Here is a 14920-nt window from a genome sequence, read left to right as displayed (position 1 = left end):
AGAGGCCTGGGGTGCAGTGAAATGAGATGGATGTATTGAGACAACAGCCTGCTACTGTTAAAGGGGATATCTTTAACCTCATCCCCCTGTGTCAAGTGTGACCATTGTCTGAGCCCCCACAATGAAGCCGTTCAGCTCTCTAGGCCTGCAAGGTTTTCTTACTTTGGTCTTCTCTTGGCTTAGCAAGGTTGATGGTTCCCTGAAGGGCAGGTGAGCATCTCACAACAGGAGTGAGCTGTTAAGTAGGTTCATTTAATGGTATCATTTCAAGTGGCTCAGGATACGTGAGGAAAGTGTGTCTTATGAAAGAAGTGTTCAGCATTGCCCAGTTAAGATACAATTCCATGAAATACAGGTAACTTAAGATTTTTTTTCCACCTCTGAAAGGTGGAGTTGCCTCTCATTTCTTCCCCTGCAGTGGCATTCTCTTGCATCTGCTGTTTCTGTTGCTTATCAGACCTTTCCATTAGCTGATTCAACTGATTACAATGTCAGAGAACAAATCTAGTTTAAAAAAAATTTTCTTCTGCTATGGTAGTTGGTTAATTTGGAGCGCAGAAGGGTCTTGTGAGTGTCAGAACTGGTGCAAGAGAATGGGCAGAGCCATGTGCTTGAGAGTGTACCAGTTCCCTTCCAGCAGCAGCAAGGGCTGATGGGAGTTTCAGTCCTACCCTCCATCTCCTTTCAGATACTATTTACAGCACGCTCTCACACAGGATGCCTAAGGCTCTTCTAATGGAGAAATTATATGAAATTAAAGCTAATCAGATATTCTCTAATTCCTTAATTTTCTATTTCTTTATCGCTTACATCCCCAGTAGGTACATTAGAGTTATTAGCTTGCTATATCCTGATGAGCTAAGTCTTTTCCAAACACGTTCCTTAATTGTTTGTGTTACTTTTTTCCTGAATTCCTTAAAGTCAGACACTTTCTTTCTGGGCGTATAGTCTTTGGTACCAAGCATGATGTGCCAGTTCTCATTGAACCCAGGATGCTAAGAAGGATTATTGCTTCCTTCCCCTGAGAAACTTCAAGAGGGATGGTGGGTTAAGTCAACTATACTGAAATCATGACTTAGGCTTGATATGTTTGAGAATACCTTTATCTTTTTCCCTTCAAAAAAAAAAAAAGGAAGGGGGGGGGAGGAAAAAAAAGCCCACCTAAAGAACCCTAGCACTTTGCTATGTGCAGACCAATGCTGAGAAGTCTCCAAAATAGTGGTTGTGCTTCCCCTGGTATGTACTTAAATGGCATTGTGAATTGTATGGGTTTCTGATATCCTGATATCCACTGTTAAAATATTCTAGGGCTTCACAGTACAGCTAAGTCAATTTAACACCTCTGTCACCACACGGAGAAAGCTCACTCTTCCACATCCCTAGCTGTCCTACAGCTGTGAACTGTTTGTTAATGGTGTGTGCATTTGAAGTACTTCTGAATATCACATTTGTGTGTATACAAACATATACATTCCTTTACCTAAGTCTCGGTCTTGTTACAGGATGTTTAGACTATGAAGGTGAATGAGAATTACATCCTGAGCTTGCATTTTTCAGCTTCTGCCTTGCAAGGTCAGGCTTTGTTGCCTTATCGTGTGAGGTTCCATATGTTTTTACTAGTGGAATGAAATGAAAATGTCTTCATTCCAACAGGGCACTTCAGCACGTTCCTAGCCTTTCTGTGTGCAGCAGCACAATTCTGCTTCTTAAAATCATCCTCTATTACCTTGTTCCTACCTGGTTTCACTTTATAGAACACGAAAAAGAAGGTAGAATTTTCATGAAAACAGATCGCTTCTCTCTCTTTTAATACCTCAGGGCAGGTCTTGCAATGAAAATAAAAGATCTCCCATCAAGATTTAGTGCAGATGGGTCAGCAGGGTTCCTGAAGTCTCCAGGGGATGGAATTCAGTAACCTTTTGGATGTATGTCAGAAGACATTAGATTTGAAACTGACCTGGAATAAAGGCAATTCTGAATGATAAGAATGTATTGCATAGATCCTCCTCCCTTACAGAGAAAGGGAACAACAGAAGACTTCAGAATGGAGGAGATTTGTGCCGTTTTTTGAAATGCTCAAATAGCTGTTAGTGTTTGAGGTTAGCCTGCATAAACATTTAGCATCTTGGTGGCATATTTCCACACCATAGTTCAGAAGATTGTGCCTTCTCTCCTTTTGTTTGGAAGGATTCAGAATCAGTCCTGTCAGCTTTACTTCATCATCTTCTGGAAGACAGAACTCTAAATTTTATTAGAGTAAGAGATTAAAAAAGCAGGATCTGGGACTTGCAAGTGGTTGCTAAAGTGAGATACTGTACACACTGACTCACAGAAGCCTGTCATACTTGGAGACCCTCCTTTAAGGGTGAGGGGCTCTATCTTTATCTGAATTTGTCAAGCCTGAAAAATGAATGTGAGAAACACAGAGAGTCAATAAGGAAAAGTTACGGTGAATGATTTAGCTAAATTAATGTGAATCAAGTAATGGGCTGATCACTAGTTTTCCAGAATTCATGTGTAAAAACTGCAGACAGAACAAAAAGTATTTTGTTTCCAAGTAACTTAGCAGTGTAAGTCTTTTTTTTTTTTTTTAACCTAATTTTCTTTTTAACCTTACAGCATGAGCCTACAGAAACTTTTTCCAAACAAATCAGTAAAGCCTGGTGCTGAAAGGTTTAGCTGAAAGAGCACTAACAGATTAGATGGGCGAGGAGGATGAATAGAAGTACCTTCCCCTTTCCAAGCATGAAGATAGACCCAGGTTCCTTGCCAATCCTGCAGCTCTGAGTTTCTCTCTAAAAGAGATCTGGAGTTTTATAGAGGGTTTCCTTACCCAAATGAGTCTGAAGAGTAGTCTGCATCCTGTTTCAAGATCCTGCTGTGAAGTGTTTACCTTATCAAATATATGAACAGTGAGACTTAGTAAATTAAAACTTTTGGTGAAGTTACTGGTGGAATCAATGTAAGCCTCAAAGTTATATGTTAGAACAAGATGGTGCTTGTGTGCTGCATTGGATGAAAGTTCAGGTTAACTGATTGGTCAACTTACATTTTCATGCATGTTGTGGCTGCTAAGTATTGTCTTTCTAACATTTGTCGTCTCTTGTCACAGCTTTAGTCTGGAAAAGCAGAAAGAAAAGCAGATCAAACATCCTTAGCACAATTCCTGTTAATTTATGAAAGAATTCTTGAAATCTCTGTATATGGAGAGGAAGAGTTCATTTGCTTTGGTGTTGCGTCAACAAAGTCCTGACCATTGGAGATGCTCGCACAGTTGAATTTCTGGCTACCATATGTTCTCTGGTCCCCGCATTAACAAATGTGTGTTTGCTCTCATGGTCGCAGTGGCTTGCTCTCCTCTATTTGCTTTCTGGCATCTCTGGGTATGCTCTCTCAAGAACTGTGCCTCATGCATTTTACTCAACCTGAGGTACAATTTCCGTTATGCATATTGGACCCTGAGTTTCTTCACCCCACAGATCTAGTTGGATTTGTAGCTATAGTTCTTTCTTCTCAGTAGTGTCTCTCATAGCGAAATCAATATTTTAGCTTCCATTTAGAGCAATTGGGGGGGGGGGGGAAGACATATATTTAGTGTTATCATCCTACTCTTAAAATGTAGGCAGGTCTGCCTTCTGCATGTATCCCTAATAATGAATTGGATTCACTTAATTACCCAGAACAATTCCCAAACAGCTGTGTCTCTTAGGAAAGCTTATGTTTAAACTTTGAAATCTTTCAGTTGGATATTTCTGAATATCCTCCTATCTAGTGTGGTTTATTAGTGGTGCTTCAGGTGCTTAACCCATGGTGGTTTATCTTGGCTGTTGTTTTCTGTTCTTTTCTTGACAGTGCCCTGCTGTTCATACGTTATTATGAAACAGATCCACATGCATTAAAAGCTTGATAGGAAATGTTACTATATTTCTTTGCACGCCTAATTAATTCAAGCTTGGCTTACTGCTTCCATGGAAGAGGAAATCAATGCTCAAGGTTACGATGGAAAGACCTGTGCTCTTAAATTTAAATTGATATTCTTGTGGTGTTGCACTGCCACTTGTGACCTGGATCCCTCTCCTTGGCTGGTGAAAGGTACAAGTGAGATTCTGTGCTATAACCTGGGATTCTTTGTGGGAGAACAACAGGATGTCAAACTCTCCTAGAGAAATGGACCCTGCCCCAGTGAGTTCTTATAACAGTGTATGTTCTTGCTCATGGTGTTTTTCTGTATTGCATAACTTGCCTGAGAACGTGATTATCGAGAAGGCTTTTGTAAAATACAACCTGCATCATAAAAATCTTGTTCAAGCCCGAGCTTTTGGTCAGTTTGGCATTAAGGCCTCAATATAATAAAAAGCTTGGTAATTGTAGAACAAGTATCCATACTGATTTTCAGAGCAAAATTAGTTATCTTGCACTGTTGAAACTCATGCAGCGAAGCTTGACTGGGGTGTTCTCTGGTGCCTTGCTTGCCTTTTTTTTCCCTAGAACTGATACTGGTCAATTAGTTGTCTAGCCCAAAGGCTGTCTTCTGCAGAATTTAGAATTTATTCCTTGTTAATCCACTTTTCAGAGTTGGGGTTTCTTTGCATACGTCCGTGCCTAGAAGAAAAAAGTGCTGAACTGAAAGAAGGTGTCCGATATTACCTGAGAACATAGAGGACTTGGATGGGACTAAAATTCTCCAGTGGAAGAGAAGAAATAGCAATTGTGTAAAAACTCCTGGCCCCACGAGCTAGTAATATTGTTTCCAGTATCTGACACTAAGAAATATTATTAAATTTCTAACTATTGCTGGAAATCAAATTGCATAAACTTAAGTTTTGATTATTAGTCCTTTGTAGGTCTTAAGTTTGAGCAGTTCAAGTGCATTGTTCAGGGAATTGTACCTTAACTGTGTTCTGAAAGCTGCACCTTGTATGGAAGTCTGTAACTCTCTTATTAGTGAAAGTCTTGCAGAGAAAATGCTTTCCACCTGTGCTCTCAGGTGAGGTATCCAGGGTGAAATGTTCCTGTCTGAAAGTGCTCTTCCCCTTTTTTCATAACAAGTGATATTTTGAAGGTCACGGCATCTCCTACAAGATCTTTTCCCTGACTTTTCTGCAATGATTTTTTAGGGGACAAAAGATTGGTCGGGAGAAGATTTTTTTTGAGATCAACATTTTTTTTTTTTAAAGCATCTTATCTTTCAAAATTTGACTTCTTTAGTCTGATTTGGGGTCCCATACTTTATATTTTAAGTTGTTGTGTTTACATTAATTCTATACAGTGATTTCACTCTGAAGAGATACAATTAACGAATGTGAGTAAATAAAGGCCTCTGGCCAGATTCTGCATTCACATTGTCTTTTATAGTATCAGCAGGTTCCTGGCAGATTCAGTCAAAACCAAAATTTAGCTTTAAGTGACAGTAAGATTGTCCCTGAAAATCAATTTCATTCTGCTGGTGTTTTTATAGTGTTCTGTGACTATATACAGATTGAATCTAAGAGTTTTAAAAATACTGTATGGCTGTTCTGCAGGATACCATTTATTGCCAACACTTTTATCTTTTAACAGGAAGCTCCAAAAAAAATGTTCTTTATGTTGTAGATGAGCCATTGTGACATGTAGGAGAAACAGTTAAATGACTCTAGAAGTACTTATTTCATGGCTAGTTCATGCTATGATGAGCACATCTTAGTTTGATTTCTTTTTCAGAGAAATTGGAAATAGATGTACAAGCATTGCTTTCCCCAAGCCCTTCTCAGCCTGCCAAGCCTTTGGCCTTAAGTTTAAAGGGAACATTTAAAAGAGAAAGGGTTTTAGAAGAAAGGAATAAAAGCAATTTTTCTAATTGAAAGGTGGCAAGGACATATCAGACAGCTTTAATTTACTTAACCATTGAGCTCCACAATGCAAAACAACTAGGCTTTGTAATTGCACTGACCCTAACCCTTGAGAGAACCGTACCTCCCCAGCTGCAGAAGAGGAGTGAGAGAAGAGGGTGGGGATTCAAGAAACATGAAGCCTCAGGGGGTGATGTTGATGGATTGAAGGTTTTAAGTGGGGTGCGGTATTCTTGCACAAAAAAAATGAAATCAAAGCAGGTTATTGGCATAAATGGTTAGAAAGTTTTAAGTAGTTGTAGCAGAAGTGAGTCAGCAGCTGCTTAGTTGCACCTAGAGCTTGGTGATTCCAGGGGGATGTATTATTAGTTTGGAGAGCACAGAAAGCTTCTGTGGTGGTTTGTCCGAAGGAGTATTGGGTGTTTTATGGCAGTGGTGAAGAAAATGGGACTTCTATCTGGATTCTTTTTTCTGCTGTCAATCTCTTCATTCCTTTATTTGAGACTGGATTGCTGGGGAGGTACGTATTCAGTGTGTGAAACACCTAACAGAAGTAAAAATTGAGAGTGGCAGGATTTCACTATTTATATTAGTTCACTGATAGAAATTGCTTAGTGTTGAAGAACAAACAAAACTTCAGGTCTTTTTTTTTTCTCCTCCAGTTGAAGGAACCTTTTGCTGAAGAAATGGCTATTCATATCCTAAAGGAGCATAAGTTGCATAATAAAATGGGAGACTATTCAGTTTTGTGTGAAAGTAACTGGAAATACTAACCTCTGTATCAGTGCTTCAAAAACAGCTATAATAATCCACATTTATCTTGAACCTTTCGTACCCTGAAGTCAAAGTGCGTTATGAGTGGAAGGGAATTTTATTGTTGCTTACAGATGGGTAGTCTTGAAAGAGTAGAGGGGAAAATGCACAAAGCCACCTTGTGAGATCATAATAAACCTTTGCTCTGTACTGTGTTGAGTCGCTTTCCTTTTCCATTAGACAAAAATGATTGCTTTAGAAGGGTCGCAGCGGTGAGTTGGATCTGGTTCTCAGCTAGTTTCTTATATCTATGTGAGATGTGACAATACTAATGATGAATTCCTTGCATGATGCATAAATGCTTCTGTGGCATACAAGGAAACATAATTGCCATGACCATTTATGCCACTGTATTTGAAACTGAAGAAAAATGAAGTGGAAATACATTTTCTTTAGAAGATATTGCCTTGTCACAGACAGCGTAGTAAGTTTTCGTGAGTAACTCAAAAGATATGTCATTGACCTTTCTTATACTTCTATCATTACTTCATACTTTTTTTTTTCTAAACAGATCCATCCCTTCATGTTTACCAAGCCTTGATCTTTGTTTATTCTCTTATATTATATTTGGGATTCTAAGGCCTGAATATGAAACACTTTAAATGAGGGATCAGTCTTCTGGAAGGAAATAATTTGCTCATCTAGGATCAAGGCTGCAGCTCTTTGTGATGTAGTAATTGATGGTGCTAGTAGCTGCCATGCTGCAGACAGCTGACTATGATCTATTTATTAAAAAGTAAGGAACAAGCCCATCTTTCTTACAGCACATCTGGGGAGCCGTTGCTGAATGCATACCAGTCTGTAGTAGCAAGCTGTCCTCGTAGAAGATCTCTGTCTGGTGATGTCTGAGGAGTAGAAGCAGGCAGGCATATTTTTGATATGATCTAGTGACATGAAATGGGGATGAGACTGCTCTTTTGGACTGTCTTAGGACCTTTGTTCTTGTAGTGTTTTTCTTCTCCCTAGCTACAAGTCTCAGCAGGTCATCAAGCCATCTACTGGAGCTCTAGCTTCAAGATGGATTTCTTGTTCCAGCTCCATTGGTTCTTGATGGGTAGAACAGAAATCTACCAAGTGTTAAGGTTGCAATTTCTTTGCTTTCTTAAATTTCCACCATTTTGTTATGAATGAAAGGTGCCTAATTAAAAAGGTTTCTAATTTTATTTTTGTAGTGTTGGCATTCTTAACGCCTAAAGAGAGCTTTCAGGGCTGAGGAAAGAGAAATGGAAAACAACCTTTTTCCTTGTCTATAAGTAATTGAATCAAAACTGCTAAAACTAGCTAAAAATCCATATACCTTTTTTCATTGCAGTTTACATGAAACTCAGGATCTGAACCTGATATGACTGACCCAGATGTCCTCACTGAGGTTCCAGCAGCACTCAAACGCCTTGCCAAATACGTGGTTCGTGGTTTTTATGGCATTGAACATGCTTTGGCTCTGGACATTCTCATCCGGAACCCCTGTGTGAAGGAAGAGGACATGTTGGAGCTCCTGAAGTTTGACAGGAAGCAGTTGCGGGCTGTCCTCAACACCCTCAAGGGTGACAAGTTCATCAAATGCAGGATGAGGGTAGAGACAGCTCCAGATGGCAAAACCACCCGTCATAACTATTACTTTATCAACTACCGCCTTCTGGTTAATGTGGTGAAGTACAAGCTGGACCACATGAGGAGGAGGATTGAGACTGATGAAAGAGACTCCACCAATCGCGCCTCTTTTAAATGTCCCATTTGCTTCAGCACTTTCACAGACTTGGAGGCCAATCAGCTGTTTGACCCCAGGACAGGTAAGTGCTCAGGTAACACAACGCTTTTGCTATCCCTGTCATGTAGGTGTCAGACTTGCAGGAAATGCAGTCTTATTCAGCACTGATAGTTCTCATGAGTCCTGTGGGAGCTAGGGGGTGCTGTGTTTCTGCAGGTGCCAAATGTTTGAGGAAAATGCAAAGCGGGTACCTCACATCACTGCCGTGACCTAATAAACAGCTGTCGCGTTTTGAGTTTTGGTGATGGATGCAGTAGTTCTTATGTAGCCTATACAGGCAATTAGTGATATTGGTAAAGTGCATGTAGAAATGCTTGAGTGGCAGGCAATAGAGAAATGGAGGTTTGTTGTCACGATCAAATTCAAGGCAGAATCAAGCAGTCTGTCATTCTTGTCAGTTTACAGCTTTTCAATATAACCTGATCTTCCCTGTAAACTGTGTGGCTTATTGGTAGTTTGCAGAAAGGACGTATGTATAGTTGACTGTGGTATGTAGAAAATCTGTAATTTAAACATAGGCGTGCAAGGAGTAAATTGTTACTGTTTAATTTTCTTTGAGCTGTTTCATTATACTGCACAACCTTGTTTCCTCAGTGTACAGCGCACTCTTGAAAGTTAAAAGAAGTTAATTACAATCTTGGTCATGATTGGGAATAAACAAGTTTTTTTTTGAGTATGTCCCTCAGTGGAGGGTGCCTCATGCATATGAAACCCGAATTTTTTCTGATTGGTACCCTCTGAGGCAGTCCAGATACTTCGTCTTCTCTGACAAGGGGGGGGGGGAAAGAGCAGTTACAAAATTCCCTTTGTTTCCACTGACTACCCAAAGCAAAGAGACATGACCCAGTGAGTTCTTGCTCTACTACCCTAGTCTGGGATTATTTTGGGTGGGAAGATGGAGGTTAGGAGCCGAATGTCCACCTTCTGCATTAGTTTCTTAAGTTTTTTCTTTTGTATTTTGTCTGATTTTACTGTTTCGGGGGGAAAAAAAAGCAAAAGTCAGAGTCCAAAAAAATATTGGAGCGTGGTGCTTTGTGCCAGTTGTTATAGTGAGAAACTATATAAATTCATTGTGTAGTGGACTTGAAGCTTTTAATCTAGACTTGCAGCAGATGTCTAATCTGTTTTGGGGAAGGAAACATGCCCACTTCCAAAGATCAAGAACTGTGCAACTTCTATTACTTGAACAGCCCTGAAAAGGATATTTGGTGCTAGAGAAAAGTGATCCACCCAGTCAAATATCCTTTGTTGCTGTAACTCAGTGCAGCTCTCTGAACAGAAAGTGTTGCCTGGTGGAGCACTGAAACCAGCAGTGTCAGCAGAGATTTTTCTATACTGACCACTGTACTACATGTTCTTTACAGTGGCACCTGCAGTCATGGGTATTTCCCATGTTCTGAGGGGAACAGTGCTTACGCTGTTTGCTTCGGTAAGGAAAGAGTAGAGCCTGTGCGGAGCACAAAAGTAGTTGGGCTTGTTAAACAGCCATCCTGTGTAGTTGGGAGTGAGACAGTCATCCTGTGAGGATCTGTAACACCTCCACAGACTATTTCTCGAGGCCTGTGTTGGCACTGAGTTCCAAGAGAAAAGAACCAGCTCTGGAAAAACATGCAGAAGATAGTAATGCTGGGAACTGAGTTTGACAGCAAGACCAGGTCAACCACTGTCTTACTACCTTCACAATGCAAAATCGTTCAGTGGCACACAGTTCTTGCAGTTACGCTGTTGGAAGGAAGAGTCAGGTGCTGTTTTCTCAGCAAGTGTCAGTAGGTTTCCGTCTGTATTAAAACAAATAATGAGATAGCCAGTTTACACTTTATTTAATGTTGGTGAGAACATATCTGTCTAGAATTTATGTAGCCTCTGTTTCTCCCTGTGTAACTTTCAGGTCAGTAACAACTTCATCTAGATAGTGCATGATGCTGTTGATTCTCAGGAACTTTTGCATGGAATGCCAGTTTGGATAAGGGATCACAGTCATTCCCTCTGAACAATGAGATATCTGCTTGTCGTTTCCACTCCGGGTAACTCAGTGGGCTATTTTTATGGTGAAAATGGCTGCTTTCTGTTGCAGTGGGTTGTTGTCCACATGGATTTTCTGCTCCTCTGGAATTCTATCTTAGTAAAGAACTTAAGATGTTTAAGGTCTCTCCCAGGGAGAACTTGTGGATGAGACATCTAGAAGAGCCAGAGGTTTTGGGGCAGTGAGTAGCCATCGTTTTCCAAGGACCTCTTGCCCTTATCAGTGCTATGCATAAACCTCTCTCTCTCACTGAAACTCATGGCAGTCCAGCCACTAAGGGTAGCTGAAAGCCATATGAATTTCAGTCATGGTTGACCTGAGCTGTTCCCGGACTGCAGCTATGTTGATAAAATTTTGTGAATTAAAATGTCTGCAGGGCTAAAGTCCTTTAGTCCGCAGAACAGGTAGAGCAGGGAAACCATCATCTTGCGCTAGTCTAGACTAGGCTGCATGTAAACTGGCAATCTGTTGTTAAAGGACATCCTATTTTGTTACATGCCTCTTGGCTTCTTCCATGCCGTTGTCTCATAGAGCTGGGGATAGTAAAGGTTTCCTCGTTTCTTCCGCATCTTTCCTCTTACTTAACTCAAAAGCAATCTCTGACCAATCCTTGTAGAATGAAGGAAGGGCTGGGTCAGGGGAAGGGTTATCCTGATTTCCCTTCCTTATCAGTAATAATAAAGAAGTTTCTGACACCTGTCCATGCCTGTAAATATTCTATAGCCATTTGTGAATTTAGAGCGCTTGTGAAGTCTGTCTATGACTTGGATTTGCAGTGCTCTTTAATTGTTTACGCAATATCTGTCTGTCTTGACTTTAGCAGGTCTGCTTCATATAGGCTGCCAAGTAGAGGGTTTTTTTCAGCTCTTTGTTTTACTCCATTTGTGAGTAGTTGTGAAATAAACTGAGGTGCTTGCTTTTCCCCAGAAGTCATTGTTGTTGGAGTATTTGAAGGGTGGAAGTGTGTCTGCTGAGAGAAAATAACTTGTGGTAAGAAGGGCAGGTTTTCAGGGCACGCAGAGACATACTTTGGTTACTGTTCATCCAATTTATTAAGATATTTTTGAACAGATAAACAAGTGTACTTGTCCTCTTAGTGTTGATGTATCTTAATTAGAAAATTATGTGACTGGGAAGAAGTAGGGGTGAGAAATGAACACTTGTGAAACGTCAAAAAAAGTTAATTACCTATGATCTGCCTTGAACAAAGGAAAATAAGTTGATTTATTATATTCCCTGAACATGGGCGAGAGGCAGCGTTTTGTTAAGGGTGTGTGTGTGAGTTTGGTTTGTTTTTTTTGGATGGGTTTTTTTTTTTTGGCCCCTACAATAACTTTTTTTTAAGGAGCTGCAGAAGGTAATCTTTTCCCTAATCAGATTGTTTCTATCCTTCACTGGGAAGTGCTATGTGTTGTACTGATGCTAGTTTTCTACCTTCTCTATATCTTGATGTTGGGAACTTTTTTTTGTCTGAAATCCTCTAGCCGTATTCTTTTCTCTCTGCCTTTCCTTTTGCCCTCTTGGAATTTAAAGTTAAAAACTTTGAGCGTTTATAATCTTCTACATTGCTTAAGCCATTTGGCCTAGAAGAAGTTTTGTGCTGCTATTCTGACTTGGAGAAATGGTGATAAAAGTTAACAAAAGATATATTTAAAGCTTTCTCTTGGATAAAGTTCTCTTACTGAAATTCTGAGATGTAACTAGTGGCCTTTATACAGTAGAGTTAGGCTTTACTGTAGAGGCCCGCAGTGGTGATTTAAAAGTTGCATCTATCTTCCGGGGCTTTTCCTAAGCAAGGTGAATGTCCTGTAGTCTTTCTGTGTATGTGAGATGACCTTTCTTTCACTCGGCTAATTGCATTTAAGAACCATGTAGATTTGTGTGGTAGGTTTCCAGAAGCAGAGGTCTTTTTCTTCAGGCGCAAATGAAAAACCTTGTTCTGGAACTATGCACGTACATGGTTTATTACAAACAGGTTGAAGCTTCTTGGTAGTCCAAATCATAGAAATTAGTTGTCAGGATGCTGTTGCATAAGTCAAGTTATAGTCGTCTTTGAGTCACTAAAGGAAGGGGTGAGTGGGGGAAGAAATGATGAAGGATCACAAATTTTAGGTTGAATGTCACTAAAGTAATTTTAAATGTAGATTTAAAATGGTATAATTAATGTCTCTTTCAGAGTGTGACCTCCTAGTTTTAAAAATAACTTTATGATACTTTTTTATCCCTTTTTCCTGCCACTGAACATCTCAATGCAAAAAAAAGCTCTGAAAAATTATTAGGTAGTCAAAGTTTGAACAAATACATTGTCTGGTACTTTTAGAAAGTTCAAGACAGGAATGATAGGATGTTAAAGAAAATATGAGTTGGTGAAAGTGAAGGTGGGAAACCTAGAATTTTGCTGTTGCTTCAGCTCACAAAGGAATCTTTAAAATAAAGTGAAAAGAAATATGCAGCGTGTTGGAGGAGTCATTTTGTTATATGACCAATGCGTGCCTTCCAGCTCTGAGCACAATGTGCCCAGGTCGTGAGTTTTGAACGCATCTATTCTAACTGACGAGCTTAAACAGATCCCCAGATTTCATGCTTTCTCTTTAGTGGAAGCTTTTACTGCTGCCTCTCTGGAAGCAGTACCGTTGTCCTCTGCTTTTAAAGATGAGTAACTAGAACATAGTGTGCTTTTATTTTGCCTATGTTTACTTCAGAAGCCTGGAGCAAAGCTAAGAAGAGCTTTCTGATTCCTGAGTTTGTGCATTTGCATCATATCTATTGACCTGGCAATGCCTTTCATAGGAACTGCTGCAAACTGAATTGTTACACTGAGCTGACAGTTCTTACCCACCTTTGTGAATGTTTTAAGATTTACGGAAGGAAAAAACTATAATGCTACGTGAGTGAAAAATGTTACTTTTAGTCTGGTATTTGATGGATTGACTGAGAAAGGAAACAGATTGTGATCTTCCCGGAAGACCCTATTATAGACGGTTAAAATACTGATCATTGCCTTTGATTTGTGTCATCATCTGCTGTCTGACCTGTGCTCTAATATTTCACCACTCTGTTCTTTGTTCTGCACACATGCTAGCAATTGTTTGCAGTTGCCATTGTGCTGAAGCCTCATGCAGGTGGAAAGCTGCAGCTGTTCCTTTAAGCAAGGTAAGGGCCATCTCTTGAGGCAGAGATGTACAAGAAAGAATTTAATTGAATGGCCGTATGAAAAGTCAGATGTTAAATGCACGCTGTGAATAAAACTGCTGAACTCTAGCTATTTCCAGACCTTGGCTGACAACAGAATATAAGGGACACTGGGTTTTCAGGTGTCTCGTCTAGACACAGATGTTACTTCATCTGTCTCTTATGGAGACCTATGGGAAGAATTTTGTTCTCTGTGCTTTTAAATGCAGAAACTACAGAAATGTAGTTTCTGTTGGCCAATTCCCGCAAGTATAGCGCGATCTAAATAACTCAATGCCATCATGTAGATGGAATTTATTTTTAAGATACTTGGAGAATTAAATGTGTTCAGTGGAGGGCAGAGAGGAGGGACATGAGAAGCTGCGTTTTCTTATCCAGTAGAGGGTGCTGCCCTCTTTCCACTATGTATACAGGTTTGGGCTGATGGATGTGTTAAACGTTACCGAATTGGAAATTATTTTCATGCATTTGTGTTCTGTAGCATGATTGATTGGGTCTGGTTGGGGCAGGTCTTTCTGATGTATCCTGTTTTCATACCCTAATCACATTTGTAAATCTAGTGTAGTGCTAGAATTGATTGTCAAATTCAAGGTCAATTTGAAAGAAACTACGTGACTAGAAACCGCAAAGGAGCGTGGGGTTGAAGTGAAGGAGTGAGAGAAACGAGATCCCACAGTGAATTATACTGACTAGTGTTAAGCTCTGTAGTTTGGAGTTTTTTGCTTTTGTTTTCTCAGAGTGGATTTCCTTCATTAAGTATTCTAAATACTAAACTGCCTAAGGATATTTACCAGGGTAGCAAAGGAACTTGGTGTTAGAAAGCAAATATAAGGACAGATGTAGTAATTTCTCTTCTCTGTTCTCCTCTTTTACCTTCTCAATGTAATTTTCCTGCGGTCTTGCATTTTCTTTCATTTCTGTTACTGTGGAGGAAAACGTAGATGTTAATGGTGAATTGTAACTACAGTTGGTTTTTCTTGCGTACATCCATACAGTAAGTGCACTTGGCATAACATTCAGTTAAGACATGAATAATAGTGGAAAGAAGAGGATGGAATGTGTATATAGGTGACATGAATCAGGAAATTGATGATGTTAGGATGTTCTTAATTGTGGTTATAATCACTGGATCTTTTTGTTATTGGAAATCATAGCAGCTAACTGTCTGCTGCCTCTTTCCCTTCCTACAGTTTGCTCCTGCTTTGGCAAATGGTTCTGGATACTGCTATCCTACTGTTCCCAAAGATGCATGATAATAGTTAGCATGCTGTGTATTTGAAACCCTTTCTTATTCTG

At 39.8% G+C, this 14920-nt stretch overlaps 1 protein-coding gene across 2 annotated transcripts in view; it reads left to right on the top strand.

The window, feature by feature from the left end:
- Positions 1 to 14920, top strand: part of GTF2E1 (general transcription factor IIE subunit 1) — a 56685-nt gene that overhangs the window by 1587 nt on the left and 40178 nt on the right. For both annotated transcript variants that reach the window (XM_009689645.2, XM_068957977.1), the window contains exon 2: positions 7954 to 8431. In XM_009689645.2, the coding sequence (XP_009687940.1) occupies positions 7984 to 8431 (448 nt within the window). In that variant the 5' untranslated portion in view covers positions 7954 to 7983. The remainder of the gene's footprint in view (positions 1 to 7953; positions 8432 to 14920) is intronic.

Source organism: Struthio camelus, chromosome 1 (genome assembly GCF_040807025.1).
Source record: "Struthio camelus isolate bStrCam1 chromosome 1, bStrCam1.hap1, whole genome shotgun sequence".
Lineage (NCBI taxonomy): Eukaryota > Metazoa > Chordata > Aves > Struthioniformes > Struthionidae > Struthio > Struthio camelus.
Note: the sequence above shows the minus strand (reverse complement) of the source record. Positions and strands in the feature narration are given on the sequence as shown.